The following is a 25,408-nucleotide window of genomic DNA, read 5'->3' on the forward strand; positions in this document are numbered from 1 at the left end:
ATTTGATTATGGTAGTGTGTGCTTATGTATGACACTTTGCACCAAGCACTTAAATCACAATATCATAAAAGTAAAAATGTGCATTTAAATATGCAAATTAGGTATTTGTTTCTATTTTTGTGGCTTTTTTATAGCTAGGGTTAGGGTTAAGGTTACATTCCTACAGCAGGTTGATTGACCTTGTTCTTAGCTCATTCTCTTTTGGTGTCCTCAAGGGTAAAGACCAAGTGGTTCACCAGGATTCAGATGTCTATTTAATTCATTACAAAGCTCTCACCAGAGATCCATATGTTGCACTGTTTTTCAATATCATTACCCTAAAAAATATTTAGAAGGGGACTGGTAATGGTGTTGATAATGTATAGGTGTTTAAAAATCTATTGGCTGTGGAAACCTTTAAAGATATTTTCCTTTCTTCTGTAAAGATACTTGTGCCCAGAATTTCAATTGAAATTGCAGGATTGAGAGATTCTGGCATTTGAGATTAGTTTACATCAAACTCAGATGCTTTAAGGATGTCTCAGAGGAACTGCACTTATTGCCATTCAATGCACCATCACACGAAAATATAGTCCTTTTGAGCGAAGCCATTCTGTCCTTTCTGTGTGGAACAAAGGCAATCAAATCAATAGTAATGTGTCCAGACTTCCACATTGGGAGAGCTGCCAATAGCCAAGTTTTGACCTCTGAGTGCCGTGAGGGTGTGTGCTACAGACTAAGGCCAGCGTTATATTTGACGTCTGACAGTATGCGGCAGCCATACTTATTGGTCACAGCTGATCTTGTTTCGAAGTGGAGAGTATATTTATTACGTCCTTTCAATGTGGGCAAACCACATTGCTTCACATACTGACCTTGCCCAATGTGCATGCATCACAAGGGGTTTTTTTTTTTTTTTTGGAAATGCCCAATTAATACACTTTCAGCTGCTAAGGAAGATTTTATATACTGTAGCATGTCAACGAACCAGTCAAAAGAGCAGCTAAAATTTCATACAACATGTAACACATGTGGTATCTTCTAGGGATACACTCATCCCATTTATTAAATTCTCAATACTATACCAATATCAAAGCTCTGAATATTGGCTGGTATAGCTAATACTGATCCAGTCCTCTCTGTAACCAAGAGAGCATGTTGCTGTTGCCACATTATGCAGAACATCACAGACATGATGGTGTGATCTGTGCAGGGTCAGACTTGTTTACATGTTCAAACAAATTCATAACATAAATTATCAGTTAAAAAAAACCGATCTGATACCGATCCAGTGGTTCAGGCAAGTATTTCTCCTGATACCAGTACTCAGTATTGGCTCAGTGCTCATTGGACTAGGTTTATCTGATAACATTAACTGTATGTTTTTGAGTAGTGTAATGGCCAGAGAGTTATTGCAGAAGCATTCACTTGTGCTGTCCATTTTATCTTCACTGTGGGTACTTAGATAACATTTTAAGGGCATTTGACACAAATGTTCACTAAAAGGATCCTATAGTACAAAAGCTGACATATGTTCTAGTTGGAAAATTCTGCCTGACTGTCATAAAAGCCACAGTGCTGCACAACAGCCAGTGTTTAGCAGAAGACTCTAGGGTACACCTTGATATGGAAAAATAGATGGAGTTTACTTAAAATAGGGCTGTTGAAAGGTTGACATTTAAGCCTGTGATTGCCTTGACAATTGCCTCCTTTACAGAAAGTCACTTTGTCACTTTCTTTTATTCCTTTTTCTTTTTCTCTATGATTGCTACAAAACTGCGATGTATGATAAGCTTGTTTCCCCTCAGCTCCTACTTTCTATCCAAGGATTACCAAGTGGAGTCATTTTGACCGAATGATTTCAAACATGAAAAGGCATGTGTGCTGATATGTTTTGGGGCACAGAGGTGTTTTGTTTGTTTGATAGGCACATATTGACTTTCACCCTTGGTGAGGTTGTAGGAGATGGCTGAAGGTGTGGCACAGTGCACTGATAAAGATGAATCACTCTCGGAAACACTCAAGAGTGTCGGTCTTTTGTGTGTTAAAAGATAATAGAAAAGCTTTTAGGAAAAACTGTCCTGCCCTCTGTTTTTGTTTCTTAATTACATTGCTGTTTGCACAGCATCTAAATCAGGGCTTTCTTTATGAACATGAGGATGTTTTGGTATTCAGTTCAATAGACTTGGTCTAAAAAGAACATACATTGCTGTATGACAAGTAATAACATTTAGGATTAACTTTCAGTGTCTATTAGAAATCTCTGTAATTGCATTTTGAAATCATCCTCTAAGTCGTCTCTGCATTGAGTGCACTTTCACACTTATTAGTTCATTTCCTGAGTCTGAATCAGACCAAAATTTATAGCTATTTGATTTTGTTGCTATTTGATTTTGTTCATTTTCTATTTTCAGTTTCACACTGCACATAATTAAATGAACCAAAAAGAAAAATGTTGATTTACACGGCTGAGGGTCATGTAAGGCTGCAAGCAAAATCCTAAAAGTCAACATTTATTGGTCAAAAAATTGACAATGGTTAAAAAGGTTTTGCACAAAGAAATTTTAGTTACGAGTCAGGTTAGCTCACATCTAGTAAATAAAAAATAAAATAAAAACAATTAAACAAATATATATATATATATATATATATAGTGGTCTAGCAGCTAAGGTCCCCGTGCTCTCACCGCTGTGGCCCGGATTCAATTCCAGACCAGGGACCCAACCCAGCCACGGGGGGTTGCAAAAACCAGTGCCGGGCCCAAGCCTGGATAAAATCAGGAGGGGCATCAGGCATAAAACCTGTGCCAACTCAAGTATGTGGATCAATGTCATGACTACAGCAACCACTGAGTTAAAAAAAAAAATGTTTTCTATGAGTGACATCATTGATTCTGCTTTTTATGCACAAATGGGTTCTCTGCATGACTCACTCTGTAGAACAGGTTAGAGGTTTGCATATCTTTTGTTGGCCATTATTGTTCTGATGCTTGCAAGAAATCAGATGTCTCCATGCCTGAACAAAGAAAAAGCAGATGCAGAAGAGGCTCTGTGATTCAGTCTTACCTTGTCGATCCCATTTAGCTACACCTCTGAGTGGAGTTGGCATTTAACGCCGACGATGCTTTCACTGGGATGACTTTAGACTTTTTTTTTGTGGTGACCTCTCCAAAGCCGAATTGATGAAGGAATGTGAAATGTTACCGTGAAGTGCTGTCGGCAAATAATCTTCTATCAACCCACCACAGTTGTGGAGAGGCTAGCCTGCCCTGTTTACTCTGTCAATATGGCTGTTTGCATTTGTTTTGATGAAAGCACATTCATGCTTTCATCAAGCATAAATGTGAGCATGAGCATTTGTGTTTGAGGAAGCATTTTTTTCTCCCAGAACGCTTTAAGGGCAGGAAAATCTCTAAACAACTCTGAGAGGAAAAAAAGGGGAAATGTGCAAAAACAAGAGCTTATTGTCTGTTGACTGTGGAGGACCCCAGAGGGTCATGTAGTGTTTTGACTGGCTGTCGCACAACAAGTGGGGGTTGTGAGAGAGGGAAAGATGCTTGTTTCGTCACAACAAACTTTCTTCGCAGGAAGAGAACAAGAGATAAACTTACGTGTGTGTTTGCTTATGAATGTGCTTGTTCTTCAGAAGAGGAAGCAAGATGTTTTAGAAGAACACAGGGCCTCTGATTCTGAGGCAGAAAGAGGAACTTTGTACCTCAGTGATGCTGCAAATTAACTTCAGCCCATATATTTACATATGGCTACAAGTCTGCTAAAATAAACTGTATCCGAATGTTTACTTAGTGTTGAAATAAAAGAGATTTTTTTTAAATCAAAATTGTTCCCGAAAGAGTTAGAGCGTCAGAACATCAGAAGTATTATGGGCTTCAGTGTTGCGTGTGTAGCGTGCCTCATTTTTCATCATAATCATTTTTCTTCCCCAGGTTTTTGCAGAAACACAATCATGTTGATGGCTAATGGTTACATGCCTTACGTAAGTGAATATTTGTCGTGGATTTCTCTAGGAGAGCGTGTTTGGACTTATCGTCTGGAATGTTTGGCATAGCAGAGCTCCTTCTATCTAGTCTTTTCTTTTTCAAAGCTAGCTTCATCTCTCTCTCCCTCCCTCCCCTGCCATGCTTTCATCTTGTTTGCTCTTTCCTTCTCTCAGCCTTGTGCCTTCTCATTTTGTACCTACACTTTCTCTCTTCCTTTCCAATTTGTTATACAAGGACACACAAAAACACTATTCTTACAGAAGGCAAGCTGGCCTCTTGTCTAGAAAGCTCCGATATTTGCAGCATAAGGTGAAAGGCTACATGGCCAAGTACTGGGTGATAGGTCCAGCCAGAAAGTGATTGACTGGCATAGTGAATTTAAGTTCCTTCCAGGGTCCTGTAGCCATTCTCATCTCAAAGATCGAATGCTCCACTGCACCTTCTAGATCTATGCCCTGAGGGAACCATGTTTTCTTTTTCTCTTTCCATATTTCAGGATGGTTGCTTGTCTTATTAGATGAAGTGCTCAATATGGTGATCATCAAAAAGGTGAACAATATTGACTTACCAGGGTTGACTGACAGACAAGCAGCAAATGCCAGATGGCTAAGAATAGATTTATATGTCTATGTAGAGCGTTTACACTATGAAGCCAAGACTGAGAAACTGCTGAATCAACCAAGTCATCTAAATAAGGCTTATGTTAACAGAAGAAATGAAACAGCCCTGAGAGACTCAATTTTTGCTGTGAATTTCCTGTGATTTATGGAAAGATAAAATTCTCTTCCGTCTCCTACTTAACCGCTGGTCTCCTGAGGCTAGGCAAAATCGCTACTATTTATTTTCTATCTATTCATCCACATAAAACGGGGAAATGTATTAAAAACTGCAAATGGTAATTTTATGTTCTTTTGCGTTACCTGGAATCATTGATGCTGAGAAAAAAAAATGCTCAATGAGTGGTACGTACTTGCCTTTCAGAATTTACTGTATAACCATATTAGCTAATTACAAAGAGCCCAAGCCCTACTGACTACAGGGTGTCCAAAAATCTCCATACACAGTAGAAATTAACACTTTTTAGCAAACTTTTTCATACTGAGGTTATATTATATATTCTTTTAGATAGCCTTTAAGAATGCTTTTGACAAAAGAAGAACATATTGAAATCATTCTCATGGCTGGATCAGGAAGCTGTCACAAGGTTGCGATGGACTTTAACAGCAAACATGGCAAGCACATCACACGACACTGTGGCCAGTCTGGAAGCCACAGCTGGGAGAGACAATTCCATGTGTGTTTACAAAGAAATGTCAATCATGTCCAGGATGTTTTGTAAGTAAAGTTACATTTTGCTAAAAACTGTTAATTTACCCTGTGTATGGAGACTGTTGGGACACCCTGTAATTTAATTCTGGACCTGTTTAAGTGCTTTTAAGTAACTCAGTTCAATCAGGAACATAAGCATTATATAAAGACAACTAGACTCCATCTCACACCAGTGTGTATTCTATGCACATTTTGGCCTGATGTGTTCTATTGGGGCTGAACTTGCAAGCCAATACAAAAAAAAGACACATTTTGGAAGGACAGGTGTAGGTGTCCCCACCTCTGCAGAAACTGGTTAGTGGTGGGTGGGGTGGGGGTAGTGGGCCGTAGGTGGGGGTGGATGGGTAAACATGTGTGATAGATAGACCTGCTGTAGTGGCGCTTATCTGCTTGTCAGCTCCAGCTCTCCCTCGTGTCACTCTTCTTTGATCTCTGCATGCCGAGAGGCAGTGGGTTTTGGTGGTTGCCTGGTGGCTTTGTGTTGCTCCACATGCCTGCATCCATCACCTGCCCATCTGCAACACCAGCTCTACCAGCGGGAAAAAAATTAGTAGAAAAAATGCACGCCTTTGTGCAGTTGTTTGCTTGGTCCATTCATTTGTGTAGAGGAATGTGGTGGTGAAGGTTATTAGCCGCTGTGATGGGAACTGGAAGTGGAGACGATAGCTGAGACTGGGATTATGAGGGTGAGGATGTACTGGTATGACAGTGCACCATAATTGGGAAATAGTGATACTGTTAATGTACTGATGCCATCACAAAAACCTTTTCTAGACCTAATTATGTATTAATGGTATGGTGTGAATGTGCAGCAGGTAGTGTTGGTGCCTAACAAAACAAAACAAAACAAAAAAAAAACAAAAAACAAAGTTGTAAGGTACCTACCTTAAACTGTGATATTGGATTGTACAATTATGATACAGTGAATTTTCTGTACTGTATCATACAGCATTTCCACCATCCCAGCTACTGTTCCACAAGAGCCAAACACCTCCACGCATCATTAATACCTGATAAGACCACATCATCATGCTCAACCCTATGAAAGAAGCTGGATCCGGTGATCTCATCCCACTTCCTATCAGGCCACACACAGCTCAGGTGGTTACAGAAACTTGCAAATTGCCTCAAAATAAGCAGGACCCTGTGGGATACTCCCTGTTTATAATGCACACTAAGTTGAACAGATAAAGTCTCTGGAAAATATTAAACGCTAGCGAGGTCTCTGCCTTATCAAACACATCTGCTACTATGAATAGCCCTGCATTGCTGCTGCACTGGTTTCGCACTTCTAACCTGGCATGACATCTGCCCAACTTTATTTGATATGCTTGAATTTAGAGATGGATTCCTCTAAACAAGAACATTTGAGGAATATAGGATATTAAAGAAGAATGTGGCCACTGGCAGAAGCAAAATGAATTCCCACAGCACGGTGCTTTGTCGTCACGAGTGACCGGTTTGCTCTTGACAAGAAGGCTTTTGACAAGAGACAGCTGCTGCAGATTTTAATGCTGAAGATTACTAGAGATGATGCTGTCCATCACCTTTTCTACCATGGTGTGCACAATACTTATGTGCATTTGAATCTGTTTTATATATACAAAAAAACTATTCCCAAACAAATATGCATGGAAAAAACCTCTTCCATGATCCCTCTCTCTCTCAGTGACTCTGGCAATAATGGAAAATTGCAGCAATTACATGTTTCTGGTCACAACATTTTCCTGTTATTGTAATTCTGTGGGAGAAAATGTGGCAGTTAAAGACAAAAAAAGGACTATCTAAGAGCTACTCTCATCCAGGCCATCCCTCTGTACATGTATGTATTACTCAAGAACATGCTGTACACTAATGATCAATTTATACACTGATGTCATTTGATGGCAGTATAATTTTTCTTTCTGGACGTTCTCATTGAAGCAGCACTCAAGCTTAATGCATGTTAAACTACAGTCAAGGCATCACACATACGGTTTGAAATTAAAACGCCTCTGCACATTTTCCAGTGTATGATGACCCTTATTAAAGTTGCATGGGAATGAGTGCAGACATGAGCACATGGAATGACGTATGAACTGCACAAATGATGATCTGCATCTCATTTGTGAAACTTTGTAGGAAAGACAATGTATAATCCGAGGGCAACATCCATTTTTGTCTCTGTGTGTCTTTTCCACCAACAGGAATTTTAAAAGCTACTTTCTGACCACATCAGTTTATCATAAATCACCTTTTTTGAGTCTGCGGAGAAGATGAAACTCATGATAGATTTGGTTGAAAATCAAAATTACAGCAAAAACAACAACCCATAAAGAGACATAACAAAATTACTTTACATTTTAATTGTTCTGTAATGTATTCAGGGTCATATTTAATAAACCATTATAGGTCAGACGCTTGATACAAGTGCTAAATAAAGATTGTGGCAAGTATTAAAGATTTTGTGTATAATCCCAGGTTAACATCCAGTACTACAGTGAATGCAGGGGATTTTGAGACCGTCGAGTCGTGACGCAGAGGAGAGAGCTTCCACTGTTAGACCCACTACCTTTTAAAAGCAGTGGGCTGGTCAGATGCTCTTATCTGTCCCTCACTACCTATCCTTTTGGAGAAATCATCTTCTGATTCTGCACTCCGAGTGTGTTGAGATGGTGAATTTAATGCTTTCTGACACAGCTTGTCATAAAAAGAGAGATCCTGTAGGAAGAGATTAATAGAAGATAGCTTGCAGTTTGCATTTGAATGCTACAGATTAATGGTTTATGAAGATATTTAATGATTAACTCTTGCTGGTGGTATTTTTCAGGTTTGCTGCGAGAGAATTTATATGAGAGTTGTGATCAGCTTCAAAGAGCTGCAGGTATTGCTGTTGCTCAGACAGGAACACAGCTTTATCACCTTAACGATGAGGTATTGAATACTCTCAGGGGCGAGGTTACGTGCTTGTCTCATGAATGGTCTCACCACAACTGTAGGGCTTTTTGAAGTGATATCCTCTTACATCTGTCTAATGGCTGTGACTGGTTCACTGCAACCTGGTGAATTCTCTGGCATGGACTAGAGTACAGCATGGATCCATCAAAACTGCTGCAGGGCACTGTGGGTGTGGGGGGAGGGGTCTTGGGACAAAAAATGTCCGTACTTTTTTTTTTTTTTTTTTTTTTTAAACTAAAAGAGCGTTCGATTTAGGTGTAGCATAGCATTACATATTAGACAATATGTATGACAATTTTGTGTGTGTGTGTGTGTGTGTGTGTGTGTGTGTGTGTATGTGTGTGTGTTCTCCCCCTGCCAGTAATTTTAAGCTCCTTTCAGACCAAGTCAGTTTATCATACATCACCTCAAGGTATTTTGAGTCATCAGTGAGGATGGAACTCTCGAAACCTTTAACCCTTTAAACTTTCAACTTATTATTCAGTTATTCATATTAAAGCACAGTATTCAGTGTCTACTATGAATTATTCAGTTACTCCAGTGAAACTAATAGGAAAAGTATGTCGTTACGACTGAGAGGAATGTAGGCCTGTACTCGCAAAAGGCTCCTGGGTGTTTAAGAGGTTAATAAAGCCTGAAGATCACAGATAGCAAAATAAAAGTAAACAGCCCACTGGGCAGGTTACTTAAAGCAGCGTAATGTACTGAACTGATGTTCAGTGTTGGATTTTTATGTTTAAAAATGTCATATTTAATAGACTGGTATTGCTCAGGCGAGTTGTGTTGAACCTACAGGATGTGAGGAGAGACATATTAATGTTTTATGTTTTTCTTTTTCTAACTAATTCTATTAGAAAGCCAGATATTGGAAATGTCAAAAGAGAGAGGAACAAAAAGAACAAGACAAGATGAGAGGAAGAGACTTTTTGTTCAATTGTTGTGCAGGTAATACGCTGGCAATCAGCTGATCAATCTCCGTCAAACCACCTGCTGGGTTTATATTCATATGATTAATTCCTGCAGTGAGCTGTTTTATTTTTTTCAGCAGCAAGGTTGAATGTTGAATGCATTTGGTGTGTGTGTGTATACTGCATATATGTGACATATATGGGTCTTGATTGATGAAGCGATTGATGAATAGATGAGCAATGCAGGCTTTATATAGATCCCAGATTTTAATGTCAGCTGTGAAAAGCTCTCTGAATGGAATGGAATAACTCAGGGCTGTGCTTTCATTTTTCGGAGAGCACTTGTGGCCATGCCTCGTTTGCAGCTGCTGTTCATGTGGATGCTGGGAGTTTTTGTGTTCCCAAAGCAAGTTTCACACACTTTCTAACTGACCTGCAGCAGGACTAAAGTACAAGTATAATGCCACGAGCCAGAAAAAAAACAAGCATGCCTGGATATTCGGACTCACAAGAAGTCACTGTGTTAATGTAATGATAGTGTGAAGAAGATGAGCTGTTACATTTCTGTTTCCTGACCTGCTGGAAGGCAAAATCTACCAATCAGCTACCGTTACACTGTGACAGAATCACACACAGTAAATTAGTTCAGTGAAATTAATGCATGTGCTGCATGGCATGATAATCTTCAGAGGGCAAGGCTCATAGTTTAACCTCATTTGTCTACTTATTGCCATACAGTTTGGACCATCAAACTCCTATGTCTATTTAGACCATATTTGTTTCCATTCCATGTAAGCCCTTTTACGGCCTTTCACAGCCTCCCCCATGGACGTCCCGTGTACAGCTCTCTGCTGCCGTGCTTATTAATAACCCTGTAGAACACATGTTGGGAAATAATTCGTGGACCCTTACTGTGCAGGGTTCTGCATGACTGACTGTGCTATGGCAGGAATGCAGGAAGCGCGACTCTACAGCGGAATGTCGCGCTCCTCCAGTGCCTCAAGGACAGCCTGAAAAACGGACAGAGCGAGAGGGAGGAGAGCCCAAGGCTACAAAAGAGAGAAAGTGCACAAGGACAGATTGTTAGGTGGAAGATTGGATTTTTGAAGGCTCACATCACAACACTTCTTTCAATAATGGTATTTGTCTTTGTGATTATTGTTAATGGGAGAGCTGAAGACCGAATGCCGTTCAAGGTAGCCATTGCTCCTGTCAGCTCTTACACAAAATTTATCAGATCCAGATGCACTTCATAATTACACTGCCCTTATCATTTACTACTTATCTGGAGATGAGATGTCTGAGACTGCAGTTTTGACACTTTGATAATGAACTACACTGCATCTGTCACATCATTAGTGGTCAGTTCGACATCAGTTTGTTTAGCTATATCTTTTTGCAATATTAATTAAAAAAACATTTTTAAACAATGATTTTTTTTTAATATTTAAACAATCACAATGGTACCTCACAGAAAGGATTAAGTGTCAAAATTCCAAGATGAAACTGAAATTTTTCTCTCAAAGTAAAAGTGAAGTTCAAGCCGAGTCATTATTCATATTGCATTTATGGGCCTTCCTTAGGGAAGCATGGAGCATGAAGATGAAGTCATTATCCCTGAGCTTCTTTTCGTTTCCTCTCATCGCTCCTGCCTGTTTTTCATGTTAGAAACACACTAATCTTTCAAGTCATTTCTCCACACTGGGTGGCAATTTCATCTGGACCACATCCTTGTTATTTATTTCGCTCGCTTGGACGAGCGCTTTCATTTGCCATTCCATTTGAAGCACTCATCTTACACCAGCTCATTTCAGCTGAGACGGCTTCCTCACTCACGCTCTCTTTCTCTCTGTTTTTCTTCTGGAAGACTGGTCCTCGAAGCTTACTGAAACACACACGAGCCAGGCTGGTTAGCAGGATATGAGACAGCAAGAGTAGGTGGGTGTTAGCCTGGCCTAAACACTCAAAATCTAGCCATTTCCAGCCTGCGTGGGTGGAGTGCATAGCTGAGGACCGAGTCACTCCAAAAGAATTCCTCCTTTCCTGCTTTTCCTTCTTCCCTCCCTCCCTCCCTGTTTGTCTGTCTGTCTGATGAAGGGATGCGGAGGTGTGTGAGAATGGCCACTTTTTTCCAAGGCTCCACAGCAGGAAAGATGCAAAGAGTCCAAACGGGCCCCAATTACAGTGTTTCCGCTGGAAGCACTCTAATCCTAATCCATCTAATGACCCCATGGCAAGATACTGAGAGAGAGAGAGAGAGAGAGAGAGAGAGAGAGAGAGATTTATTGCGCAAAAGGGGACAAAATAACCTAGAAAGTGCGTTTATGAGAAACCTTGTGGAGAAAGATGTGTTTACAGTTTTTAGTGACAAAACCACTGCACCTTGTGTTTTCATCCTCAGTTATTCATCATGTGGCTGGGTTTATTCAGGCACGAAAACCAGACAACATCTATAATGCTGAGATTTCCATCACCTTGTAGGTGTTGCACTGACCCTCCAGCTGTGATCAATGAATAGATGCACTGTAAAGCTGTAAAGGCTATGTGGTGTTTATTAAGACAAGCTGTGATACACTGTGAAATCTGCAACAGATAGAACGATGAGGCACATAAGCTTTGGCTTTTGGTTTCAAATTGTTTCTCACTGCAGTGTTTCAGGGAGTGAAAAACCAATTCCATCATTCACACCTTTTTTTTTTACGCCAGATGTACTTAATCCTCCAAAGAATTTGGTTTTGAAATCACACTAATCTTATTTCATATCATGGACTCACACATGAACATGGATTAGACATTTGGGGGTCAATTTGATTGTTCTACGTTTCCATTTTTCTTGAGGTGGAACATCGCACAGTTGTAATCTGTGACTTTTAAAAAGCGCTGTTTCTGGGGAATGCTGTGGTTTGGTGTTTGTGAGGAAATATGACATTTTATCTGATTACTGAAGAGAGTAACGTTGAGAACATGGTGAAAGATGTTTTTGGCTGATGATGAAGTTACACTTCACTTCCAGCCTAATCCAGCGTTCGTGTTTGCTATAGGTGGAGACTTGCACAAGGCACATTTTTGCAGAAACTGATGGTTTTTAATAAGACAGCAGCTCTCTAATCCTTCTGGCTCCTGATGAGTCCCACCCCTACAGACACAAACACACACACACACATACAAGGTCACAGTAAATAAAACAAAAGCATGAAAGCCAGTGAAAGTGCATGTTATATAGTTGGGTACAGAAAGAGGCAGACAAAGTCTTAGGTGTTATTTTAGCTTATTTTGACTTCAATTCATCTCTTTCTGAAGCTCAGCAGAATTGTTGAGCCGTAACTCTCGCTGATTTTGCTCTATTGGCTTTTTTGTGGTTATTGACGGAAATAAGTTGATGTATGGCCCTGGCCACTTGGCATGGATTTTCCTGTACATAGCAAATGTTCCATTATTTGCAAAAGGCACACAATGAGGAAAAGTGAAAATAGGCAATAACACGTCTGTACAGCAAACAACAGAAGTGTGTCAGTGTGTGTAACTGTGTATAACAGATCAGGGGTGGATCACTCATGCTGTGTTCTGAAGCAAGGGTTCCTTCTTCATGAGCTCATTCTCTCGCTGCGTTATTGGGGCTCATGTTTATTTGTCAGGCAGAGAGTCGGCACGGGGTGCAGGAATCTCATTTGTAACATACACACACAAACACCAGGGTTCTTCCTGGCTCCAAATCAAAGATGGTAGACTGGTGAAGTGGGAAAGGTTGGGAGCTTGGTTTGACAGGCTGCTTGTTTCTGTTTTGGGGGTGGGGGGTCATATTTCTACAGTGTGCCTAAATAAATGGGAAAATGACAAATCATGTTAGTTTTAAAGCTTTTTGGTTAAAAATTGAGTCATGGGAGAAAAAAAATCCTACAAAATATTGAGTTCTCGAGCTACTGCCTAGGCTTGTGTGCAATATGTTTTAATGATGCATTCAAACACTCTGAGTGGCAGATGAACAGTGAAAATTGTCGGCCAGGGGGACATTAGACAGCCGATCTGTTAAAAAATTATATCAAAAATGTAGCATGTTAAGTTTTTTCTATTGTTTTCATGAGCATAACTGCAGAATAATCTAAAGTCCACGTAATGCTTTAGCATTACGATTTCATTTTACTGGAACTAAGTGGCCCAAACATGTTCCAGCATGACAGTGCTCCTGTGGACAAAGTGAGGTCCATAAAATATGGTTTACTGAGGTTGAAGTTGAAGAATTCGAGTGGCCTGCACAGAGCCCTGACCTCAACCCCACTGAACACCTTTGGGATGAACTGGAATGCCAACTTTGCACCAGGCCTTCTTGCCAGACATCAATGCCTGATCTCTTGTGCTCTTGTGGGTGAATGGGCACAAATCCCCACAGCCACGGTCCAAAATCTAGAAGAAAGTCTTCTCAGAAGTGTGGAGCCTGTTAACAGCAAAGGAGGAACAACTCAGTATTAATGACCATGGTTTTGGAATGGGATGTTTTGAACTCATGTGTCCACATAATTTTGGCCATATAGTGTAACATTAGTAGTGATTATTCCCAAACTGTTTCCTTTCTACTAGCTTGACAGAATAAGCTTGTTTTTTTTTTTTCGCAGGGTTTTCCTTTCCTAATTTTTAACTAAAATTAGCAATTAGCTCAATACTTTTAGCCTCAGAGCTGCATGAATTGCTAGAGAATGAGTAAACTCACACCAGTGCTGTGTGCTAGCAGCCTGCTGAGCGGACAGAGCAACTTTTAATTCCTGCTTGTGCTTTAGCTAGCTTTTAATTAGCTAGACAGCTACCTCTCTGTCTGCTGTGTTCTGCTTTCACAGAATGAGCACAGTTACAGCCTGCCTTTACTCACCTCCCGCCTTTATTTATCCAATCAGTACGCTACACACACACACACACACACACAGAGGTATTAACATGAATCACAGAATTAACATGAGCATGTGTGTGCTGCAGCTGCTGTGAAATAAAGCAAATAAATACCCAAATAGTACAGTATGTTTTTGGGCATATCTCTGTACGCAGATCCCAGAACACAGCAATGAGAATGGAGACGCATTATTCATGCAAAATTTCTACGTTTGACTGCTAACCCGAAACACATCGATTCTCACCCTTCCTGGCTACGGGTCAGCGATTTGCACTCTCACTCTGTCTCACTTGTTCACCTTACTTTGTTGGTATTTTTTATTTTTTTTTGTCTTTTTGACTTTCACTCTTTTATTTTGTGTGTCCATCTCTATTTACTTTTTTCTTTCCCCAGCTTTCACCTCTCACCACGGTTTATGCTTTTCATATTTCATCCTGTCTTCTGCTCGTTTTTTACTTTTCCTTTCTTTCTCACACACACTTTCTCTTTGGCTTGTCATGCACACAGCCGCTCAGCTGTCAGTTGGATGACAGTGTTAACTGGATGAGATGAAGCTGTAGCTTTACCTGCAGGCAGTTCTGCATCTCTAAAGAAATACAAGGCTATCAGTGTCTCAGAGAACGGCCCTTTCACCATGGGCATCTCAACATGGCGGCCTCCCAGAGGTTGTCTTTTAGTCACATTTTATACTTTTTTAAAAGCTCACCTGTAGTTTTTTTTCCACAGATCTGTCTTCATCATTTGCTACTATATTCTACAGGCAGGCCAGATGTAGAGAGAGAGAGAGAGTTTACACACTGTCAGTCTCTGCATCAAATCCAATAATCGCCCCAAAAGCAGCTGTCAGTTACAAGAGCTGGTGCTCAGCGGTGATCTGATAATCTCTTTCCTTAAAATGAACATTTATACTGACTCTGTTTATAAGCTAATAAATCATCTTGTATGCCCTTGGGTTGTCATGAAATTATATACGTCTCTTCATCAAGCCATTCTATCTTTACTTTCATGCTTAAAGCTTTATCAGTGCACTGATGGCAGTGTAGAGGGTCCTTTATTGAACAAAACCCAGGCTCCCTCTGGGCTAATAAAGCATTTCTCCACTAAGAGAGCTACTGATAGAGCTAATGAGTGCTTAGTGGTGGCAGATATACATGCTTCTGTTGTGGAGGCACAATAGAGTTAGTCTAAACTGAATTATACTAGCATGGCAGAGAAGAAAATGGATGAAGATGGTTTGTAGTGGTTGCTTGACCCTCTGGAGCAGGTGGCGGAGGTTCTAGTGCTCCCTCCATTCTCAATATGCCCTTCAGGAGATGCTCTAAGATGCGTCATTTCATTTCTGTTTATCTTTCCATATTAACCAAGATGTATTCTATTTTTGTAGTCTAGTTCTTTGTGTGTTTTATTAAAGATGCTTTAGAGAAATTTTTTCCCTCCCAAATGCATTCTTTAAATGCCCAGCAGGTATGTTGTGATCTTCTGTGCTCAATAAGAATATGGTGGGTGAAAAACTACAAAGTCATAATGCTTGTCAAGGATTATTTCTAGTGAAATATTTGTGTATAATTCGAGAGGAAATGGCTAGGCATAAACGGCAATGATGCATCACAATGGTAATTCCTGAACCAAAAACCAAAACCAAAATTGGGCACAAAATTCTTTGCCAATGGCAATCTATCCTTTCAGGGCCTAGTTTAATTTCCTCAAGCACCTGTAACTCATAAGTGATTGCATGGATTTGCATGAAACTTGAAAGGCATGTTCAAGGCAAGATTCCAAGGCCATGTGCAAAATTTTGGGCATTGTCATTTGTAGGAGGCAGGGTTAAGTTCAAATAGCTATTTCTTAGGAATATTACGTCTGATCTAGCAACAATTTGGCGTACTAAATTTGTCGTGCTAATCTGTAAGCGTATTTCTAATGACGACTGGGTTACTTATAAACACGGTTGCTGTCAGCCAATCAGCAGGCATTTAACAATGTTAGCACTGAACTACTGTCACTTAAATGTTGGCAAGAACTGGATTCTGGAGGTGCTGTTTGCGAAGGGTGCTTTAACCCCACAGATTGCTGCTTATGACTATATTTTATTATTATTATTATTATTATTATTATTATTAGCTTTTGTTTTCATTTACAATTTCAAAGCAATTATTAAGCAATGATTAAATGAAAAACAAGCTAATTTAAAAAAGAGACGATTGCTTTTCATTAGCAGTCCTCCACCTTTTAATAGGACAATGCTCCAAAAAAAGAACTAACATTAAACAAATCAAGTATAAACTATTATATGTGGTTAGCATAATGATTGGGATGTTTTCAGGTGGTTTCCAACTGTAATGGAAAAGTCCTTTGGGCGAAACAGGGTATCTGTTTTTGGATGAAAAACGAAAATGTTGTTTTTGGCAATTTATATCTTAAAATATATAGTGGCTATAATTTCTGTGTATTCATTATAAATGTGCAATGTAAAACTCTAGAATTTTTTACATTGCAGTTTTTAATCAGATGTAAGAAGTAGAAAGTAATCTCAGAAGAACTGATAATACAGATGTTAAAGCGGCTGCGGTTCCTGTGGTGGATGTGTGATTGAGTGAGGTACGAAGGGACAGTCCATCATTGTCTAATGATTCTTTGTTCAGTACAGGTCTGTCTCTAGGCCACTTTCGCTGAACTCATGCTCCAGGCTCTCAGCTGGACAAAGCCATTTGCAGGAGCCTTTGAAGGAGCCTGTACTTGAAGGATGAGCAAGAACACTCCATCTTAGTTACCAAAAACAAGTGGAAAAGGAAAAGGTTACCTTATTTACAAGAGGTCCAAATGAAACCTTGAAAATTATGCTAATCCTCCATAGATGGTAGGAAGGACTTCTTAGTGTCCTGTTAATCTCCAGGTTTGTGTGTTTTTTTTCCCCCCCGCCTGCGATTTTCCATTTTAAAATATCACAGTAACGGTATATTTTTGACATAATTCTTTTACAGTCTAATGTTCACATGGCCAACATTTTCAATGTTGATGCTACTCTAGGTTTTTGAGCATCTCCAGTGAGCGACGCAGGAGAGAGCAGGAGAGGGCTGGTCAAAAAAAGTACATTTTAATCACTTTCTATTTATCACCACCATTAAAATTATTTGTAAAGTGTTAGATCCATTAGGCCTATTTAACGCAGCTCTTTCATTTTTCAGCCAAAATCTTCCTCCATTTTTCTCTTTTGGCTGAAAAATGAAAGAGCCGCGTTTGCCTTTTCTCTGCTGATATTTTTCAGTGGCATCTTATGTAACTGATATTAACTATATACTTGTCTAGTGTTAGCTATAGATTTTATATAACATTAATGAACTCAAAACATTTTCCATTTACCTACGCAGAATGCTAGGGAGCCGACATTAGTTGTGGGCACATGAAATCAGGGGAAGGGGGCGGGGCTTCCAGGAAGTGCAGGATAATATAGGTGAGTTCAGAATGCCTGCAGAAATCATTCCAGATTCCCTGTTTTATTGGGAGAGACTGAGTGATAACTCGTGCTAGCAACCTCCCATTTTAAATTGCAGAGCTCCTGTGCAAAATGCATAAAGGTCTGATAATGTAATACATAATCAGAATACATGTCATTGGATATCGTGGCAGTGTAATATCGTGTAGGGACGATCATTATATCACACAAGCGTAGTCTCCGTTTTTTGTCATGATCAGTGCAGTTTTCGTCATGGCCAAGGTTTTTCCATGCATTTAAAAAAATAATTTTGAAAGACAATTCATGGTAAAACCTGAGTTCATTCAGATGTTTAATGGAAATTTGAGGTACTGATCACTTTATGGTGTCTTAACTAAATCCATGTATGTATGGTACTCATTTGTGCCAATTTTACACAACTAAGTAAAAGCAAGTCAGATGTATTAAGGCAGTTGTTTTCCATAAACCGTTAGAGTGACTCGATAAATCTGGTTTTACTGTGTTGTAAACAGGTAGTGATTGGTCACTGGAGAATTTTGCCCTCTAGAAAGTTTAGTGAATGTCTGTGCCTTCACCATAAATGTCTGTACCATTGTAATTCATCTGAGGCCCTGTAGAGCCTTTTGTTTGGTGAAATGTGTGTGTTTGTGTGTTGGGCTGCAGCATGTTCTCTCTGACAGACTAGATTAAGCATGGTTGTTAATGAGTCAATGGAGGATCGTATCGATGCCGGCTCATTTTAATCCCATTCCTCTCCATGGATACCCTCCACTGCCTCCGTCTGCATGGCACGTCCACAGCTGGCTGAAATACGAGGAGGGGAATGGGAGAAGAGAGCCATTTCATTACAGCAGCTTGGCTCTGAGCAATTCTCACACTTAGGAGTCATGTTTCACAGCAGCCAGCATGATTTCTCTTACTGTGTTGCTCAATAGTGGAAGAAAAATGCAAGCAGAGCCTACTTGTAGCTGTTATTAGGTACACAGTAATTTGCTTTGGGTTGTGGGTTTGTGTTTCATTTTTTATTTCGATGAATACTGAAGAAATAATCTGCATCAGATATTAGTTTATCTATACAAGTGATGCTATGAGAGAGAAGGCTAAGAATATAGTCAGTGTTTGTTTTGTATCTGTAGCTACATCCTTATCTGTCTAGCCTACCAGTGATTGCCTTTTAACCAGTAGCTTAAACAGTCTTGCTGATTTCGTGCATAGTCTCACATCTAGGAATATTAGATACAAATCATGCTTGATATCACTTGATTCATTCATCTGCTGGTTCCATCTTGTCTTTTTTGTTCTATGTACTTATCATTTATATGTTTCCTCACCTGATCAGTTTGATTGGCACAGTGCAAATTTATGTCACAACTTGAAATAAGTCATAAAATAAGCCCCTTTTAATAACTTTAACTGCAAATAAAGAAGGCAGTTGGATGGCAGGAAACGTGTGTTTTTTTTCCTACATTTATCTCATGAGGATCTCTCAGTTGTTTTCTTTCTGCCTCACTCTCTTTACTGTTTAGGTTTGACTCGGTAACCTGCACTGGCACACTGGAATATCAAATAATGACATTATTGTGTAAAACTAAGCATTCCTTGCCATAAGCGTGTCTCTGTTAATGACTGCCCCTAAGATGATGCATTTGAGGACTTACTGGATCATTCAGTTGGACAGTGATAAGCAAGTGTTTGACAACATTGTCAACTTTACCTTATATGTTGGATATATAGGTCAGGTTTTTTTTTTTAACCATACATTATTCATTGAAGCAGAAGTGCCCGATCTATTTGTGTATCATGCCGCAGTAGTGCCAGGTCTGTCTGGACTTCATTACTGTGCATGGCAGCAGGTTCCTCTCTCCTGGTTGAACGTGTATCACTCCGGCTGCTTCCAGGTCCCTGGGATGATGGCAATAGTGACAAACATTGACCATTACCAAAAAAAAGAAAAAACTGTTGTGAAAGAGAAAAACATGCTTTCAAAAAATCCTCCTCCTGCAGCTGGGTTGCTACAGTGGTCTATTATCATTCTCGTTTTGCTGACATGCTCCATGTTTTCACGGATACTCCATTAATGGTGCTCATTCTCCCTGACTTTCCAGCACCGAAAACGACCCGGGCACAGCCATTTCTGTGTCATAATGTGTGCTTATTAGGGTTTCCATATTCCTGCTGTTTTGAGCCCATACTCTGCTCACAATAAATGGGGAAAATTTGCTCAGGGCATTACCCACAATCCTTCCATGGTAAACAGGAGCACGAGCAGACGTGGCTATGAACTGTTGAGAGGCTCTTGCAGGTCATTGCCATGGTCTGGATCTGCTTTTCATGTGCCCAGGAGAAAATTGATCAAATTGATTAAAAGTCTGCCCAAGCTGGTACATCAGCCAGAAATGGAACATACAAAGTGAATTTGTCCACTGATGGTCTTGTGCAGCTTTTGAAACATTATGATGGGTTTTGGCAGGCAGAACAAGCAGATGGAAAAAGCGTCTACAAGGTTTGCGGGAGAGAGAGTTAGATAGAGAAAGAAGGATTTAGGAAAGATTTATAGCATCAACATAGGCACTCATTTTATTCAGCAAAAAACCCACTTCAAACATCTTTCAAACATAGAAGTGCTTCCGAATGGTTTCCTCTGAGTGCAAAATGGTGCATGTGGTGGGCTTTTCTGCCTGGTTTGGTGCACTTTATAGCAGCGCATCTTCTGGAGTAGGCTGTAATTGACTAAATGTATGCAGGTCTCATTTTCTCGCCACGTTAGACACTGCTTTATTTCACTTGCTTGTTCTTGCACTTTTAACGAAGTTGCACATTTGTTCTTTTCTCAGAGCTGACTTTTATTCACACCATTCTTCATCTCTGCATGCTATTTCTCTGCCTGTTGAGTCATTTTAAATTCAACTCATAATTCTATCGTCATTTTCTTCGGTTCCTCGTCCAGAACAAAAAAACTCAGTGACATGCTCTCGCGTAATGACACATAAACACTGCACTTAAATATGAGCCGCTTTTTAAATAGCTGTCTCTTCGCTGCTCTTATTGTGTCTTTGCGGGCATTACGCTCTCCCTCTACTCTCTTTCCCTTGCTACCCTTCATTGGAGGTAATTACCTTCTCTTGCTTAGGAGAGGAGCAGCTCCACTGAGGACTCTCCTCTCCTCACACATCAAAAGGGAGTAATGGGCCACATTGTCTCTACATAATAGCTACATTTCATACATTAGATGCAATTGTCTTTCTGCATGGTTTATAGCAAACAAACAGCAGAACTTGGACCTATCATTACATGTTATGAACTGATGTTGCACTTTAAGACTACAACAAGTGATGAAAGTTTTGCAGTTTGGTTTTGTTCAGCATCAACACCCTTGTATCCCCAGTTTCTTTACTTTTTTGTCTTAATGTTTGAGGAGTACAAAACAATGTGGTATTTTTTGAGGCTGTCTTCTCCATGCAGAAGCACTTGGCCTACATAAATAGCATCCTGCATCCGGTGTTTTCTCTTGTCCTACTGACATTTGTTTTTACCTATCTCTTCCTTTCCATGTTGTGTTTTTATTAGTCCTTCATTCCACCTCCATGTAGATTGAATGTGAGCAAGCAGTCCCCTGAATGTCAAGAATGTGGTTATAAAAGAGGTGCACTTTGACCCCAGTGGACGGTAAAGCAGTTTTTCACCAGACAGTGTGGTACAGAACAGTATGGTAACAAATCTATGAACCCACATTTATTCATGTTCAGTAGACGCTTTATGCAGGTCAACATCACGGTGGCGCCAGTTTTGGCAACACTGGGCACAAGGTGGGAGAATTCAACCCATATGGGGCACCAGACCATTGCAGGGCACTACACACCTAGGGGCAATTCAGCATAGCCAGTCTGTGTACCTGCATTTTTTTGAACAGTTGGTGGAAACCCACATGAGCACAGGGAGAACATGCACAGAAAGTAACATGAGCTCAGAATCAAACCAGGAACCCTGGAGCTGGCGGGGGGCATTGTAGCTGACTGAATTGTTTTTCTACTGGAATGTACAGCACAGCAATCTTCAGCAGTCATGTGTGATAACATTCCCACTGTGTACAACTGAAAAACTGGAAAGTTTTGTTTGGTTGGCAGCATCCACTTAAAACCAAATGCAGACCTTTAAGCTCCTCCACTGGTACTGTTGTTAGCGTTTACTTTTAACAATAAAGTGGCATGCCAGTACTATTGTCCAGAAAGCTCCACTTACGTTCACATGTAAATTATGCAATGAAAAATGGTACACAGGTATTTGTTTTGTTTCTTCATAACATCAGAGGAAGACAACATTTCCTCACTGCCAAAAAATTCCTGGTCTAATCTACACTGGCTTTCAGGAACTTGCTGGTCTCCAAATGTTACCTTGTCTAAACACCATTCAGGATGCTGCTGCTCACCTGGTCCATAATGTTCTACTGTCCTCTCATGTGGCTCATCTACTGAGTTCACTTGAGAGAATTGGCTTTCAGTTGCATTAAGAATCTTGTTCTTGCATTCCAAGACTCAAAGGGTTCTGTACCGCAATATCTATATACCTTGGTTCAGAACAATGCCCCCACTTGCTAATTCAGGTGTTCAAGTTCAGGGCACTTAGCTGCCTTGTGGAGCGGGATCTTTCTGTTTCAGTGTCCTGGCCCTCAGTTTTGAATTTGTTCTTTTTAGTTGCCAGCTAGACCACTCCAACACTTGCATTAATCAACATTATTCTCTGTACTTTCAGGTTCTAAATCCTTGTAGATTCAACAAATGCTTTGCATCTTGAACTCTTTGCAGTTTTTGTCTCTCTGGTTTTTGTCATTTGGCAATCACTTAGAGATGCAGTGTGATTAGAGATGAGTTGAAGTGGCAAGTGGGGGGGGGGGCCATGCTTGTGCCCCTCTGTTGGCATTTTTCTCTCCACATAATCATAAAATCCAAACCAAACTGCATCAAGTCCACCTGCGTATCTACAAAATGACTAAACGTAAATACAAATGACCACAAATAACCAATGCAAGAAATTAGCTGAGCTCAGTAATATCAAAGTATGTTTTAATCAGGATTAAATCATTCGTGTCAGCCTGACTCAGACTGCATTTCTTTCTGTTGGTTTATAGAGGAAAGGCCGGACTGCTCTAAAGCCAGGTGTGAGGTACAGTTCTCTCCCCGTTGTCCTGAGGACTCAGTGCTGATTGAAGGTTATGCCCCACCTGGCGAATGCTGCCCTCTGCCCAGTCGCTGTGTGTGCAGTCCTGCTGGGTGTCTGAGAAAAGTGTGCCAACCTGGCTACCTCAACATCCTTGTATCCAAAAGCTCTGGCAAACCCGGAGAATGCTGCGACCTGTACGAGTGCAAGCCAGGTAAGAATGCACAGCTCCTTTGAAAGATACAAGTATACATGTAGATACATGTTTCAAAATTGACATGTATAGGAGTGGGGAAATGGTACATTTATGATCTAAAAACTACAGTGTGTTGCCCAGTCATATGTTCTGGCTGTCCAGAAACCCAACCAGATAAAAATGGTAGCAGCCTAATGTAATAACATACAGGATGTGGAGTTAATTAGCTGATGTTGTAAATCTTTCTGGATGACTGCAGTTTCATCAGAAGTAAGATGACTGAAGATTTAGGAGACCAATGGCCATGTTATAATAAAAGAGATGGTTTGTTGCACACACAAAGACAACTTGGGCGTTCTATAGTCTAAACATAAGTTGGACACAGCCGGCTTTTATACTGATGCGTATGTACAGAAGACACACTCAAGACCATATAGATAATACCCAGGGCTAATACGAGAAAAACATAATCAAGGACAAGGACATCTTGATCCAAAAACAGATACATGTGCATTATGAGTGAACAAAGGACAGACATGCGTAAGCAGAAAGCACATTAAATTCTTAAATGATTAAATCTTGTATCATTTATCATATAATCATGGAAAAATAATCCCACTGTTATGTGCATCATTACATGCTAAGAGAGACAAACAAGTTCATGATTATTAACGTCTTCTAACAAAGCTAATGTAACATATTGTGTTTGTGACCTCAGCAAAGTTGCAGGCCAGCGTTTGGGCTATGAGCTGTGGTGTCACATCACACAGAAAACATATTATGTCAGGTGACTGTGTAGTATATGTATATGTATATGTAGTAATTTTTATGACAGTTTTGTGCTAAACTGTATTCTTGTTCCTGATTCTGACAAGATAGCCTGTCTTACATGCATGCTAATTAATCCACCTAATAAAAATTGTTCTGCCGTCAAAAAGATTGTGAAAAAGACTTTTGTTTTGCGAAAGTCAATAAGGAGTAGGGTTTTTTTTGTATTTTTCTGATTGTTAGACCTACTTGGGTGACTAGGCTGCTGATTTATGCTCTTTATGCTCAGTTGGGTTGAGGTCAGATGACTGACTCGGCCATTTAAGAACATTCCATTTTTTTTTTACCTTAAGAAGCTCTTGAGTCTACCCCTGATGTAAAACATGAAGGAAGGAGAGTGTATCAACCTGAAAATATACAGTCAGGTCCATAAGTATTTGGACAGTGGCACAATTTTTGTAATTCTGCCTCCGTACACCACCACAATGGATTACAAATGAAGCAATCAAGAAGTGATTGAAATGTAGACTTTCAGCTTTAATTCACGGGATTCAACAAAAATACTGAATTAACCGTTTAGGAATTACAGCTATTTTTCACATAGTCCCTCCATTTTCACAGGCTCAAAAGTAATTGGACGAACTAACATAATCAGATATACAGTATTAGGATTATTTTCAATACCTGGACGCAAATCTTTTGCAGTCAATGACTGCCTGAAGTCTGGAACCCATGGACATCACCAAATGCTGAGTTGCCTCCCTTGGGATGCTTTGCCAGGCCGTTACTGAAGCTGCCTTCAGTTGTTGCTTGTTTGTGGCTCTTTATGCTCAGTTGGGTTGAGGTCAGATGACTGACTCGGCCATTTAAGAACGTTCCATTTTTTTTTTTACCTTAAGAAGCTCTTGAGTTGCTTTCGCTGTATGTTTTGGGTCATTATCCCTCTGTACTGTGAAGTGCTGTCCTATCAGTTTTGTAGCATTTCACTAAACCTGAGCCGAAGTTATAGCTCTATATGCTTCAGAATTCATCCTACTATTTCTATCAGCAGTCACATTATCAATAAACACCAGTGACCTTGTCCATTGACAGCCATACATGCCCATGCCATAACACTTCCTCCACCATGTTTGACAGATGATGTGGTAAGCTTTGGATCATGAGCTCTTCCTTTCCTTCTCCATACTCTTCCCATCATTCTGTTACAAGTTAATCTTACATCAGAACTGATCAGGCTTTTAAAGAGGTTTTTTTTAGCAAAGTCTAATCTGGCCTTTCTGTTCTTGAATGTTACAATTGGTTTGCATCTGTATTTAATCATCTGTATTTACATTCATGAAGGCGCCTCTTGATTGTAGACTTTGACAATGATACGCCTACCTCCTCGAGTGTTCTCGACTTGGCTAGAGTTGTAAAGGGGTTTTTCTTCAACAAGGAAAGAATTCTACGATCATCCACTTTAGTTGTCTTCCATGGTCTTCCAGGTCTTTTGGTGCTGCAGAGCTAGCCAGTGCATTCTTTCTTTCTAAGAATGTACCACTTGTTGATTTGGCCACTCCTAAACTTTCTGCTATCTCTTTGATTGGTCTGTTTTGTTTTTCATCATAATGATGGCCTCCTTCACTTGCATACACAGCGTTTTGGACCACATATTCCCATGAACAGCTACCAAATGCAAATTCAACACTTGGAATCAACTCCAGACCTTTTATCTCCTTAATTTGTCATGAAATAACGAGGAAACAGGCCACACTTGGTCATGAAACTGCTTATCAGTCAATTGTCCAATTACTTTTGAGCCTGTGAA

The 25,408-nt window shown here is 40.0% G+C and overlaps 1 protein-coding gene across 2 annotated transcripts in view; it reads left to right on the plus strand.

Moving 5' to 3' along the window:
- Positions 1–25,408, plus strand: part of crim1 (cysteine rich transmembrane BMP regulator 1 (chordin-like)) — a 78,782-nt gene that overhangs the window by 12,165 nt on the left and 41,209 nt on the right. For both annotated transcript variants that reach the window (XM_026933861.3, XM_026933862.3), the window contains exon 3: positions 22,609–22,851. In XM_026933861.3, coding sequence (XP_026789662.1) covers positions 22,609–22,851 — 243 coding nt within the window. The remainder of the gene's footprint in view (positions 1–22,608; positions 22,852–25,408) is intronic.

Source organism: Pangasianodon hypophthalmus, chromosome 10, assembly GCF_027358585.1.
Source record: "Pangasianodon hypophthalmus isolate fPanHyp1 chromosome 10, fPanHyp1.pri, whole genome shotgun sequence".
In the NCBI taxonomy this organism is placed as follows: Eukaryota; Metazoa; Chordata; class Actinopteri; order Siluriformes; family Pangasiidae; genus Pangasianodon; species Pangasianodon hypophthalmus.